This window comes from Rhipicephalus sanguineus, chromosome 1 (assembly GCF_013339695.2).
Source record: "Rhipicephalus sanguineus isolate Rsan-2018 chromosome 1, BIME_Rsan_1.4, whole genome shotgun sequence".
Lineage (NCBI taxonomy): Eukaryota > Metazoa > Arthropoda > Arachnida > Ixodida > Ixodidae > Rhipicephalus > Rhipicephalus sanguineus.
The window spans coordinates 36029468-36043633 of record NC_051176.1 but is presented as its reverse complement, the minus strand read 5'-3'; the positions used below and the strand labels follow the sequence as shown (position 1 = coordinate 36043633).

The window sequence follows — 14166 nt, the reverse complement described above, 5'->3', positions numbered from 1 at the left end:
AATAATCGCATCAACTTCGACGCCGCCCGGCTCATCGAAACGGAAGGTAGCCGCACCAAAAGACAATTCTCGGAATCTCGGCCTATTCAAACGACACCTGGAAACATTAACCGGTCAACAGGGACACTGCCGAGCGTGTATGTACACGGTCTCCGCAACCAATGGAGAAGACAAACCACTAACAAGAGCGGCGGGTAAAGGGAGACGCTAAAAAGCGCTAGCTTCGGAGGCGACCCGGCCGGGCAGTCACCCCCTGAAAAAAAGACCGAATGGTCTCGAAACGTGGGGTCAGTTTTTTAAAATTAAATAACTAAAGACAAAACGTGGCTGCAGTCATATTATGCTTATAATATCACCCAGCCAGACAGATTGCTGTCGAATATGTTTACCTTTAAATGAATCGGTTTAGATTGATAACTTGTGCCATGAAATCACTAATGTTAAATTCACCCTGATAGACATATTAAAAAGGAGAAAATCGAGGTCAAAGTTTCAGTTTTAAATTTCGCGCCAAAATCTCACCACCTGACGTCACGGGAAAATGTTTAGTATTTTGACGACATTGTCTCAACGAAATTCATTGAAACTTGTCAAGTCAATGGCCCCCTCAGAGAACAATGCGCTTAACTTTTACCAATTAGGAATTGCGTAGGCCCTAACAGACGCTGCCGTAATCTATGACGTCAGGGCAATTGGTGCGGGAATTTCCATGGAGCGTCTCCACCCGCATTTTGTTTTTGCGCGTTTTCTCGCTTCCCAAGCGTCTTCTCGCGGCAATAGTCGTTTTGGTATTGCGAAAGAGTAGTTTACTAATACGAGAAAAAATTGTTTTTTCTCTTTAGTTTCCCTGGAATATCTTGTGGAGACGCACTGTTCGGCATAGCAGTTGTCGGGGATTTGCAGCGGCACAGCGGAAACTATGCCTCGCTTTTCACCGCCTTCTTTCTGCGCGTGTGTTACCCATAAGGAAAATAAACGAAGGCGAAAAAACAACTCGAATGAAAAGAAGTAGCGCCCATATTCTGCCCATATGACTGAACGCATTATTCGCTGTTAATTTGAATGTTATACGGACAAATATTTTCCAGGCCACAAGTACCTTCTGCACGACCTCCACCTTCGTTTCCTTCTCCACCTCCTGTGTCCAGACCACCGTAAGAAACGAGAAAACTTTGTCATTTTTTGCCGCTCACTAGTATCATATCAGCTGTCAACCTTCGTGATCTGTCCCTTACAGACCCCAGCCACGTCCTCCGACCAGACCCTCTCAGGAGCCCCCACCGTGAGACACCTCGCTCTACTGCATGCGCAACTGACCTTTGTATCCCGATAGCATCGACATCCTAAAAGAATTCTGCTAAGCGAGACTGTGTTGCGACACGACTGCCTCTATCTTTTCAGCCCAAACATGCCCCCTTACTTCAGGCACTAAAAAAGCTCAATGTTCACTCTTGGCGCCTCACAACTGTAATTATCGTCAGGTCCTTGTATCCGCCTGGCCACAGAACTTATTCGCAAAGGTGGCCTTGACGTATCTCCTACTGTCTAACATCAGGAAAACCACAAAACTTAATTTTGACCGCACTGTCTATCGGATGCTGGCACAACTACGTCAGCCCTATAAAGCCACTTTCCTAAATGAAATTTCTTCCAAAGAAGTATAAAAAGCACGGCGCAACAAAATGTGCAGCCCAGTACAATTGCAACAAATAATTTAATAAGTGCATCATTTCAACAATTTCCTGTGTACCCGATATCATAATGAATATCATCATCAAACACTGTTGTTCATATATGCGCAATGTGCCAATGTCTGTTCCTCCTTGTTCATCCCGTTCGTCTTTAATGAACTCCTGACTTCTCCTATGCAATTTTACAGACCGCAACGTCCTTCCCCTCGGCCCCCGCCTGCATACCAACCTCCACCACCTCCTGTGGCCAGACCACCGTAAGAAGTTATCAATCGTTTATCCTTCGCAGATATACATGAACTATGCGGCACTAAATAACACCTCCTGTGATAGAGCACTTTCTTCTTTCCCGATACCTTCTTCAGGACCGTTCCCTATCGCCAAACAAAACTGCCAAAATATTTTCTCATTTTTCTTATAAATAAACATCCTAGGGTAGAAGATACTAACATTAATAATTCCATTACGTAGGACTATTAAAGGAGTGGTGACAGAAAATGTCTTTTTCTGTCACCTCTGTTTTTTGCTCTTAATCAGTGGCTACTAGCTCGTTAATAGCGGCAACGAAACTCATTTGCCCCAACGCGAGACGAAAGTTTAATTATGTGCTCGTATGTTACGACCGGAGGCTGTTTCGATTTCGAAGAGCACTCGGTGGACCCGTGACGTAGTCGGCCTACTCGTTAAGAAGCACTATCAGGTGACCGCGAGAGCCTGTGACGTTAGTGGCCAGCGTCTGTCAAGTTGCCAGCGCTGCTGTTTCGTCTGCTGTGCTGAGCGTTGCGAGTGCTTGTTTCCTCAATCGTCAAACAGCGTTGCTTAACTAGTGCGGCGGTGGACGAAAGAGCTGGGAGGCGGGTAAAAATCAGTCAGAAAAGCTTGCTTCACTTCGCGAATCTCGCAGGTGGCTGCGATTTTGTTCTTGTCGTCGTCGTCCATCTGAGGCGACGTTTTCCGTGAGGCTTGTAGCAGCCGGCGCATTAGACGAGCTAAAACATTTTCGCTTCGATCATTTGTAAAGTAGCAGGTTGAGAAGTGACGAAGGAAGCCGTGAAATCACATTGGCACTCTGTAACAGTGTTTATGTGTAACATGCAAGTAACATGATGTACGCTTTACTGACTCGCATTTAGGTTGGGCAACGCTGCGTTCTCAGGAGATACCGATGCCACGTACGTACAGTGTCGTCCACTCTTAGGGTGAACACGGATCAGCATGGCCGCGCTCTGCGCATCGAAACGAAACGGCGCAGACGCTTGGGAACGTGCTCCTCTTGCTGTACTACAGGGAAGCGATCACGGGCGTGCCAGCACCGGCGTTGGCTGGATGCACTGGCGCTCCGCAGAGCGCGGCCACGCTGAGCCGTGTTCACCCTAAGAGTGGACGGCACTGTACGTCGGAACGCCAAAGCAGTTATCTGTCCACTACGCAATACGATCCTGACAGTAGACAGCTTTACTTTGTCTGTAGACTTCCTAACGTTTGCGGATACCTGTGGGGGGGGGGGGGGGGGGGGCATTTTGTAAGCGTTCTGTCACAAAACGGAGGCGGTCCGTACTATCGCACCGCACGCGATTGGTGGAGGCTCGCTTGACAGTCAAGACGTGAGAATATCCACAGAATGGGTACCGAACGGCCTCCGGCCCCGTTCTATCGATAGAACGGATACAAAATGGTCTCCATACGACTTAGATTGACTCGAAACGTCAGTGCTCGGGCCAGAGAATTTGCGTTTCGATCCAATCCAAGTCGTCTAGAGACTGTTTTCTATCCGTTCTATGGATAGAACGTGGCCGGAGACCGTTCTGTGACCGTTTCGAGGCTATTCTCACGCCTTGACCGTCAAACGAGCTTCCACCAATCGTGTGCGGCTCGATAGAACGGACCACCTCCGTTCTGTGACAGAAGGCTTACAAAATAGCCCCACTGATTACCGGAACTGTTGACGGCTGCAGCAGTAGCAGCAGCCGCGCAGCCAGTAGCGACATCTTGAGGCGTTTTCTACAACACTTTTCTTTGTTTTCTCCGTCGCGTTGCTGTGCTTATCGCAAAAAAGCAATGAGAATAGTGTGAGTTGCCAATTATCTCACTGCTAATGCTCTACACAGAGTCAGTAAGCAGGAAGTCGCTGCAGTGTTATTTTGTTGATCTCTGGTTAGGCTGTCCATCATCAGGTGTCGCCACCAGCGTTGTCCGTCTCGTACACGCCTCCGGTAACCCGGCCAGAACTCGTGACATACGTTGTTTACAAAACGGCCCCGCTCGATGAGATCATCGCTTATTGCTTCCATTTCCGATTCGGCACTTTCAAGGATTTCAAAACTCAATTAAAATACTTTTTAGGCCGTATATGTGACTGATATTGTACAGATGGCACCTATATGCACCCATTAGCGTGATGCGAAAGTCAAATTGTGTCCAAATTTTTCTGTCACCACACCTATAAGGCGAAAGCCTTTATTGTCTCATGCTCACGGCGTCCGTCCGTCCGGATGATCGTGCCCTGGCACGGTGCCAGCTGTGGCCTCTCCCCCTCACACTTTCTCAGCAATCACGTGATGGCACAGCGGCGCATAGCAACAGTTGCGCGTTGCTCGTTCCAACGCGCGTTGCGCAACTGTTGCGGCGGCGAAGAGCGGTGGCGTCTGTCCGTCCCCCCACACTCTCTCTCAGCAATCACGTGACGGTACAGCGGCGCGCACGGCAACGCTCCTTCGTCAGACGCCTCGTTGCAGCAGTCGAGTTAGTCGGATGGCTCCCAAGCGGTCCGGTGATGATTCCACGGCAATGCGGATTCCCCCAATACCATGGCATAGTCAGTCGAATGACCACAGGCTTTCGCCGAGCACACTTTGGAATTTACGAGGGGTCCTTCAATTTTCAAGGCCGTGGTACGTTTGCAGAAGGAGCACCATTCTCTCGAAAACGTAACGAGTTACCGCTACAGTTCCACCGATCCCTAGTGGAACAGTGGCGTTCCTTCATCCTCCCAAAAGGAACTAGTTTCGGGAACGCAGTTCCGTACAACATTGCAATAAAGCCCCTTTGCCACACCTCTACTTCCTAAAAGTGTTCGAAGCAGTCTCTACTTCGTAAAAGACTGCTTCGAGTGCGATAGCACCGCCTAATAAAACTGCCGCAGCAAGCGCTGCAGAAGGGCAACGATGTCGAGGGCCGAATGTCGTGCCTCGGCGTAGCGAGACAGAGGCCCGCGGGACGTGGAACGCCTGCGCGCGTTCGCGGCTCGAGCTACGAACATCTGCGTCCCGTGTTGCTGAAGCGCATGCGGTAGTGTATGCATGAGCACAGACGTAGGTTACCCTATTACTCGGAAGCGCACATCGTGCCGTTTCCCTCCTTACGTGACGGCGCTTCGAAGAAGTGCATATCGAGCACCAGTGCTTATTATGTGCTTGTTGATGCCATCTTCGCGCGGGAGTCACGATACGCTGTATCCAGGTATATGGTAAAAACTTCAGCTACCGCATTGGTTAAATCGTGATTATGGGCGTTAGTCGTCGCTATGGAGATGTGCCACTAGGCGTCAACGTGAGCACCTCCACGTCAAACGGTGATGTAGCTGCCATACACCAATAGACATTGTACAAGCTCTCATATATCACTACATCATAATCACTACTTCTGTGATAACACGTTTCACTTTCGTGTTATACCGATTCCTCTGACGGAGGGATCAGCCACGTTTTTCCTACTCTGCGAGTGTCATTCCACTGTTGCACTCATAAGGGCTCTTTTTAGGTCAATATTCTTGCACGTCGCTTGGTATTCGATGCTCGTACCCTTCTCCAGGCATCCTGGTCCACCATGCCTGCTTCACTACACAGCCATTTCCTCCTCCACCGTACGAACTGCCTTATGAAGCGACTGGCCGCTTAATCGCTCTCTTCTGATGACGAGAAAGAAATAGATACATCTTTGACGAGCGTTTTATAGCACCTACAATTCGCACTGTTTGTTCTTCAAGTTTAGAATTTTAGTGCGTGTTTTGAGTCCAAAGATATTAGACTAAAGCTCTATAGCTCTAAAGATATTTGCTATACCAAATACACATTCTCACATTAAATAGAATTATTCACAGTGTGAGTACACAAAGTTCAGGTGTTTTCTTGATTGCACACTGAATTCTTTTCTTTTTTTTTTGCCAAATGGCATACACACATGGCAACTTCCACTAGGTGTGACTTGAGTCCTCCTTCTTCGGCATATAAGTATTTCACAGGCCGCAAGGTCACCGGCCACAACCCCCCCCCCCCCCCCCCCCACACACACACACACTCACCCCTGCAGTGCTTATTTTTAAGGCTTCTTTGGCTAGGTCTGCGTAAGAAGTTCGCTCTTTAACTAATAGTTAATATCTAGAATATATCAGCCATGAAACAGAATGAGCTGTATCTTACAGGCTACGACCGCCTCCTGCACCTAGACCCCCTCCAAAACCGTGGTTATGGTGCTCGACTTGTGGTACTCGGTTGTGGTGCTCGACTGCTGACCCGCAGGTCGCGGGATCCAATCTTGGCCGCGGCGGCCGCATTTTCGATGGGGGCGAAAATGCTTGAGGCGCGTGTACTTAGATTTAGGTGCACAACAAGGTGTGGGTTCGAGCTAGCAGTACTCCAGGATCAACTACTTCTTGCGCAAAATTTCTTCGACAGAGGACGACCAGAGGACGTGCGCCTGTCCGTGTCTGTTTCGTCCTCTGTCCAAGAAATTTTGCGGAAGAAGAAGTTGATTATGATCTTAGGTGCACGTTAAAGAGCCCCGGGTGGCCGAAATTTCCGGAGCCGTCCACTATGGCGTCTCTCATAACCATATCGTGGTTTTGGGACGTTAAACCCCAGATATTATTATTATTATTATCCAGGGGTGCCAGTGGCAAGACCGCCGTAAAATTTTACGGCTTCTCCTCTCTGTTTCAGTGAGAATTCATCAGCAACCACTTAGTCAAACATTTTTATCATTTAACATTTTCAGCGTCCCTGGCCCACCTTACCAGCCTCCAGCGCCTGCGCCTGGACAACCGTAAGAAAATATTCGCATTTGACCGCTACACTATGTTATATTGAATGCAAAGCATTCTTGGAGAACTAACGGCACTTTTCGCGCCTATCTATCTATCTATCTATCTATCTATCTATCTATCTATCTATCTATCTATCTATCTATCTATCTATCTATCTATCTATCTATCTATCTATCTATCTATCTATCTATCTATCTATCAGTCGCCTACATCTTTGTGTTCTTTTGGTCGTTTCGTTAACTGAAATACAGGGGTGGCAAACGTACGTTAAAGTTGCATCGCGATACGATACAAGATGCTCGGGCCAGATGTATCTGACATACAGATACAAGATCCACGAAGAGTGAGTAAGCGCGACTAAACAGGGACGTAGAGAGAAAACAAGCAAGGACACAGCGCTACTTTCAGCTGACACCTTATTTTCGCTCGAACGGATAAATACATACTGAGCGAGCGGAAACAACAGAAACAACCCATGAACAATCAGTGGGCATATCGCTGAACCGAACACGTGTACAGGGCAGTATCGCGACATAGCAAAAATATTACAGCGACAAATCAAGATATTGCAACTGTTTTCGAGAAAGCGAAAGAGAAGGTAGGTTAACGCACATTTCTTGTAATCTAGCAATTTCACAGGCCTCAACAATTTCTCTTGTCAGCTTACTATGCGCCTTATACAAGATAGAGCTGTTTTCAAACAAAGGCATGCAGCCACAATCTCGTCGATGAATGCCCAAATGTCCTAAGATTGCTTTCGCGACGTCATAATGATGCTCTTTCAGTCTCTGGTCAATACATCTACCGGTCTGACTAACATACGTCATTTTACACGAAAGCGGAATAGCATGGACAACGTTGCCAGTACAGGTTACAAGAAGTGTTCGATGATTACTATGACATGCGTTTACCTTGTTGCTCTCTTAATTTGCCTTTTGACGTAACCTCTGTAGACGGTCAGGAACGGAAATGCCACGTCCGGCCCCGACTTTCCCGCAATTCTTCTGAGATTGTGCGAAATGCAATGCATGTATGGCACAACGGCAACTTTCTTAGCTCTAGCATGTTACCGTTGTGCCACACATGCATTGGATTTCGCACAACCTCAGACAAATTGCGGGAAAGTCGGGGCCGGACGTGGCCTTTCCCACACAAATGACAAAAAATGACAAGATGTTTATGTCATGAAGCCGTCATGGTCGTTTCACCAACATGGTATGTGCTATAATGTGCACGCCTGTATGACAAGCATATGGGGCGATGACTTAATTTCCGTGATATGAACTGACATTATGACATGAATGGCATAAGTGTCAGAATGTCATTGCGGCAATTTGTTTAGCCGGGATATCGCCATATGCATGACATGACACAAATCACGCGACTACAGGGGTTCACTGTACTTACTCGTAGGAAACCAAGACTGCTTGATCAAATGCTGGTTAGCGCGACAGAAATGTTGGCTAAGAGCTGTCCGTTATTGCCCAATGTTGGCTAACTTTTGGCTAAGAACTTGGAAGACGCTTCAGCTTCGCCTTCCAAGAGTGGAACGCGATTGCGTAGTCGGACCCCGTTTGCATCGCCTTCTCAATCGCTCGCCTGGCCTCGCTTCTCGGTAGGCAGCTAAACCGTACCGCAAGGAAAGGAACGCCTGTGCGCCTGTAAATTGGCCCTTTCAAACTATCGTAGAATGCTCACTGTAAGCACAGTTGCGGAGTCCCCACTACGACATAATTGTTCCTTTTGGAAGTTGGTGGGGTACCCACTACGCGTCCGTATGGCAACACGCGCAGCCGCACATTTTGTTGATGCTGTTGTTGATAATGATAATTAGTTATGCCAAGGTGCTTTGTATTGGTGGGCCTTGAAACCAACCACTGGTTCACATGTTTTGAGGCCTGGTGTGACTACGCTTCTTCTACGCAATATCACACGTGTTAACGCCAGTCCTCGCACTACATATAGGGTTTTCCACGTACTTCATAGAGTGTTTATCTTTTTTCGAATCAATTTCGAGCACTGGCGTGTCTGTGTGGGACGCACAAGTGCTGTGTTCTTTTACCACTCGAACGGAAGGTTCCTTTATTTCTCTCGCATTTCCGCTCACGGACAACACCGATTTTTCACTCGGTGTCAATGTTTCGGCGCCGACGCGTATTTGCCGTGCTCGCTGGTCACTCACAGCGCCTTAGAATTTTTCAATGCTCAAACAAATCGTCATAGTCGGAACCGGAGCAATGGCTGCCAACAGAACCTTTCAGTAAACTGCAATGTTTTATCATGCGGTCATTTACATACCGGCAAGTAATGCCCATGTAGCATTAACCACATGAGTAGGAGATTTTTAATAAACTACGTTATGGCAGCATTCAACAAACTTTTTTTGCGTGTTTCTTGCCACACGCGCGAGGTCTTTTCCGTTCACTTTGCACATACTGGAGAACTCATTCTTTGCTGAAAAACAACTCTAATGCCTACTTCTTGGGCTACCTTTTTCATGCAATGTGAAACCTTGCGCAAATAAGGAAGGACCACTGTTCTTGAAAGTGAACTCTTCTCGTTATCGTCGTCACATTTTTCCGGCTGTTTTGTGTTTGCTAAAAGAAATTCGGCTACTCAAGCTTGTAGTTTGCCCGGGTAGCCGGCCATACGTAGTCTGAGCACATGGGAGTCGCAGCTGTTGCCCATTGTGTGATGGCAGGATTGCGAAAATGCGATTGTGCATTATGACCCCAGCTCCTGGGTTCATACCTCCATAAGAAACGCAAGAACTGTGCACTCTTTCGACTTTTATCAGTAACTAAATTATATCATTCCTGAACCTCATGAACTGTTTCCTGCAGACCTCCTTTACGTCCTCCACCAAGACCCCCTTCAGGACCGCCTCCGGTGGCGAGACCACCGTAAGATTTTACAGCCCAATCCTTTGAACTTCCTTGAAGATGTTTAAGCAGCTAACGGCAAAGTCATGATTGTTTCGACAATTTCAGCCCCGCAGGTCCACCTTATCAGCCACCAGCGCCTGCGCCAAGACCACCGTATGAATATATTTTCATATTTCCGCACAGCTGTATACTAAACGAGACGGGACCATATCTCTCTATATACCGGCTGTCGCAGCTAACTTGGACCAAGATTTACAAAAAAAACAACAAAAAAACATGCGCTCTCGGACAGTTGATTAGTGGATGTCGTGTGTGCAGACAACCAGTATTTTTTTTTTCATGACTAAGCGCTAATTAATTAATTTACATTAACTAGCCAACTGTTTTGCGCTTGCTCGAATCGGTAAAATAATAACTTTACGTTGTCCGTCGCCTCAAATAACCCCAGAATTGAGCATTTATTTTTTTGCTGAAATCTGCCTGGTTGTTTTTTTTTTTCGAGAAAAAACAAGAGCGTGCGAAATACGCCGCATATGAAATAGACCCGCTACTCCAGCACTTCCAAGCGTTCTTCAGTTGATACACGGCTGCGTTCGTTCATCACCGCATTGTATACAGGCCTTCACGCGCTATGACTGACGAGTCAGCTGCGTGTTCTGATGCGCATCCATCAAATAGCTTGAAGCCCTGTACAATGAACGAACGCAGCCGTGTATCAATAAAAAAAAAACCCTTGGAAGTGCTTGAGTAGCGGTGCGAGAGGGCGCGTCTATTTCATATCTGGTGGTTTTCGCGCGCTTTTGTTTTTGTTTTCTCGGAAAGAACAACCAGGCAGATTTCAGCAAAAAATAAATGGGTGGTTCTGGGATTACTTGAGGCTAGGTACAACATAGTGTTAATATTTTACCGATTCGAGCAAGAATGAAGAAATTGGCTAATTGAAGTTCATTAATTAATTAGCGCTAAGTCATGAAAGAAATACAGGTTGTATGTACACAAGACTACCACTAATACACAACAACTACAACTTTCCTAGAGCGCGTGTTTTTTTTTTGTTTTTTTTATATCTTGGTCCAAGTTAGCTGGGACAGCCGGTATTTATCTTCGGTTGATCTAGCTGTTCTCTTTTGCTTCCAAAAGCTCAATTGTAACAGTAGCACATCTTGCTACGCTATAATACACGTTGTGTGAACGCAATAACTAGAGGAGAAATTAACTGCGAATAAATGCGAAAGAGCTAGGGCGTCTCCTCCGCCCCAGAGAAGATGCTTTCCGTGTGCAGCTGTTGCTGTGAATTGCAGCTCCCTTTCGTTCTCCATTCAGGGTAGTCCACTGCACGCAGACGCGTAGGTTTCCTGTTGGATCATGGGGGTGGCGACGACGGCTCAAGTAGGAATAAGTGTGCATTTATTGGGGTACACAACAACGCCCACCTCGTCTCCACCATGTCCAATACAATATCCACCTCATGGTGGAAAACACCTCCCCATAAGAGTGGATTACGGTAATGGTTGATGGACAGATTTTCAGCAAGGGAGTACTAAACGAGATGTCTCTCTCTACTTCGTGTTTCGATTGATCTGGGCAGAGTAAGAATAAATAAAAAAGAGCACCGCTGAAGCCTCGTGTGGAAACTGAATACTGCAGAGTATATATATATATATATATATATATATATATATATATATATATATATATATATATATATATATATATATATATATATATATATATATATATATATATATATATATATATATGTATATATGTATATATATATATATATATATATATATATATATATATAGAGAGAGAGAGAGAGAGAGAGAGAGATACACAGAGAGAAAAAGAGATCAAGGAGCAAATCGATCGCTTAATTTGAGAATAGTAGTCATGGAATTAAGCGAAAATGAAACTGGAAGTAAAACAACACAAGCTTTGCATGTGTGTGCGACGCTTTGCCAACTTAGCTTCGACGGCACTCGTTCCCACCGCCATCTTCTTAGTTATTTCTGCGTGCGTAGCGCTGGGAGAGTTAGGCAGCGCCACTCGTAATCATGGCGGCAAATGAGGAACAGCTTTTACGTGTAGTTTGACTGACAAAGAGCCACGGCTACTAATCAATTGAACCACCTCACAACCGCAACTTCTGTTTCAGTGCAGTAAAATAATGTTCTGACTGATTCTGACGCGGAGCTCAGCTGAATATTTATTTCTGCAAAGCTAAACGCAGAAGGATACCCAGTAAATGACTGTTGTTAACTGATGAAACGAACAGTTTGTCAAACTTGCTCTATAATTTCCTATGTAAATATATATATATATATATATATATATATATATATATATATATATATATATATATATATATATATATATATATATATATATATATTCTTTTATCCTAAATTCCAGCTGGGGCATTGCATTATGTCTTCCATTTGTTGCTCTTTCTAATCTAAACATACTAAATCGTGAGACACAAGGAACATAGTTTTCAAAGTATTCTCCAGTAATATATGCAACGAATTAATTGCGTTGCCTAAAATTTCTTTTTGTCACTGCCGCGCCATCTAAGATGCGAGAAACTTGGTGCCCAGCTGATTTCTATGCGATGCATTCAAGTACCCGCTCCTTTTTTTCGCTACTGTCCATCGCAGTAGTACGGTAGTAACCTTTCCTCCTATTAAGCTGTTCTCATTCGTCGACACCGCTCTCATAAGCGCACATATTTACTGCGCCGTAGCGTGGTAATCGCTATAAACAAAACAAACTCCTACACACGTGTCCAACGTAGGAGCGATTAGTACTGTGTATTTCGCGTAATTCCGTTGCTATATGAAAGTAGCGAATGGTGTGTACCTTCCTATTTTTAGATCCCAACGACCATCACCTCGGCCCCCACCTGCATACCAGCCCCCAGCTCCACCTGTGGCCAGACCACCGTAAGATGTTATGGCTTCCACAAACACAAACAAAAAACCTTTGTATGCATGGTTATAATGCCTGCACTGACTGCTAAACTTTTTTCACCACTCTTTCCTTCCTGAAGGCCTCCCCCAGGACCACCACCTCTCCCCAGACCACCGTAAGTGCAGATTACTTAAGTGCATTTCATATAAAGGCTTCATAACACACCCCACGCACTAATAAGGCACAGGTCACCTCTAACCCTAGCGCCGCACCCATTTCACTCACTTTTCGCTGCCCTGATTCTTTGTAAACACACTGCTCTAGTAGAAACCATAAGTTGAAGGCAACTTCAGCACCGGCCGAACCAAGGGCCACTGCCGCCAGTTATTCGATTACCGCACGAATGTTTCGATACACCGTTTTTATCTAGCCTAACGCGTTCAGCGTCGATATGCAACCCGCAGCATTCCTCAGCCTCACTCCTTAACGAGGTGGAAAGGGCGTGGCAGTCTAATGTATGCGGGTACTTGGCGCCAATCTTGTTTGAGAATGCTCTCCTTCACTACCAATCGAGGCGCAATTTTTTGTTCTTCAGTATTCAACAATACCAGCATTAGGTGAGTCTGGCAGCGCTGGTGTACATATTGCATATTGAATTTATATGGACATTGCATCAATTCAATAATTAGCCTTCATGTGAGAATGTTTATATTCAGGTATTTAGAAATACTTGTGTAATTGAGATATGTCGATTGATATGCACTTGTGCATACCATAATCATGGAATGCCTTCCCAATTTGAACCCCGATTTGCGGACATTTAACATTGGTAATGACCAAAAAGGGTAGCACGTTTTCAGACCAGTAATGTGGTATTGAACCACTTAGCGTTGCGTGAGAGTTCATCAATACGAACGGCAATACAACATATTGTATTTACACAAGCGATTATGTCCCTAGCATGCCCTTGTAATAAGTTATTTGGAAAAAGTGCGACGTTACAGATCGACAAGTCTGCAAGCTTTGGGGAAGATGTTCCTAATCTTGGTTTAGCAAATCACCCACATTGTAAACTGTTCTGTTTATGACATTTTGCTTCAAGATTATTGGTTTTCGCGTCATTGTATATACGGTTGAATGATACATATTCAGAAGTGTATAAACATGTGCACCGTAGATGCTCTTTAGAGGCTTTCCCTTGGCGTGCATTTCATTTTCTCCTTTACTGTGGAATAGTATAGGATGAAAGGTTGCTTATGCAAAAGTTCTGAATATTTGCAAAATGCACTTAATTAGGAATTGAATATGGGAACTGGTCGTCGCATTGTCCCTCATGACCATCGTACATAAAAATTCATGGATAGATATGGAAAGATAAATTTGCAGGCAACACTCAATTTAATACCACTAGGCTTCAACTACACTTAATGCAATCTTTGGATAGTCCATTGAAAGGGTAATAGCCATCTTATTCCCTTGCACTGTCAACATACTTGGACACTGCATACAATTTGCAGATCGCTGGCGCGGCCACCGCCGTCGTTTCCTCCTCCACCTCCTCTGGCCAGACCTCCGTAAGGAACGAGAATACTCTACCCTTCTTCGCTATTCACCAGTACGCATAATATGCCTAGTA

General features: G+C 45.5%; 1 protein-coding gene across 1 annotated transcript in view; it reads left to right on the top strand.

Annotated features, from left to right (window-relative positions):
• The window catches only part of LOC119380888 (basic proline-rich protein), a 188822-nt gene that overhangs the window by 77687 nt on the left and 96969 nt on the right, over positions 1-14166 (top strand). Inside the window, exon 3 of the mRNA XM_049412809.1 lies at positions 1089-1154. Within this exon, the coding sequence (XP_049268766.1) occupies positions 1089-1154 (66 nt within the window). The remainder of the gene's footprint in view (positions 1-1088; positions 1155-14166) is intronic.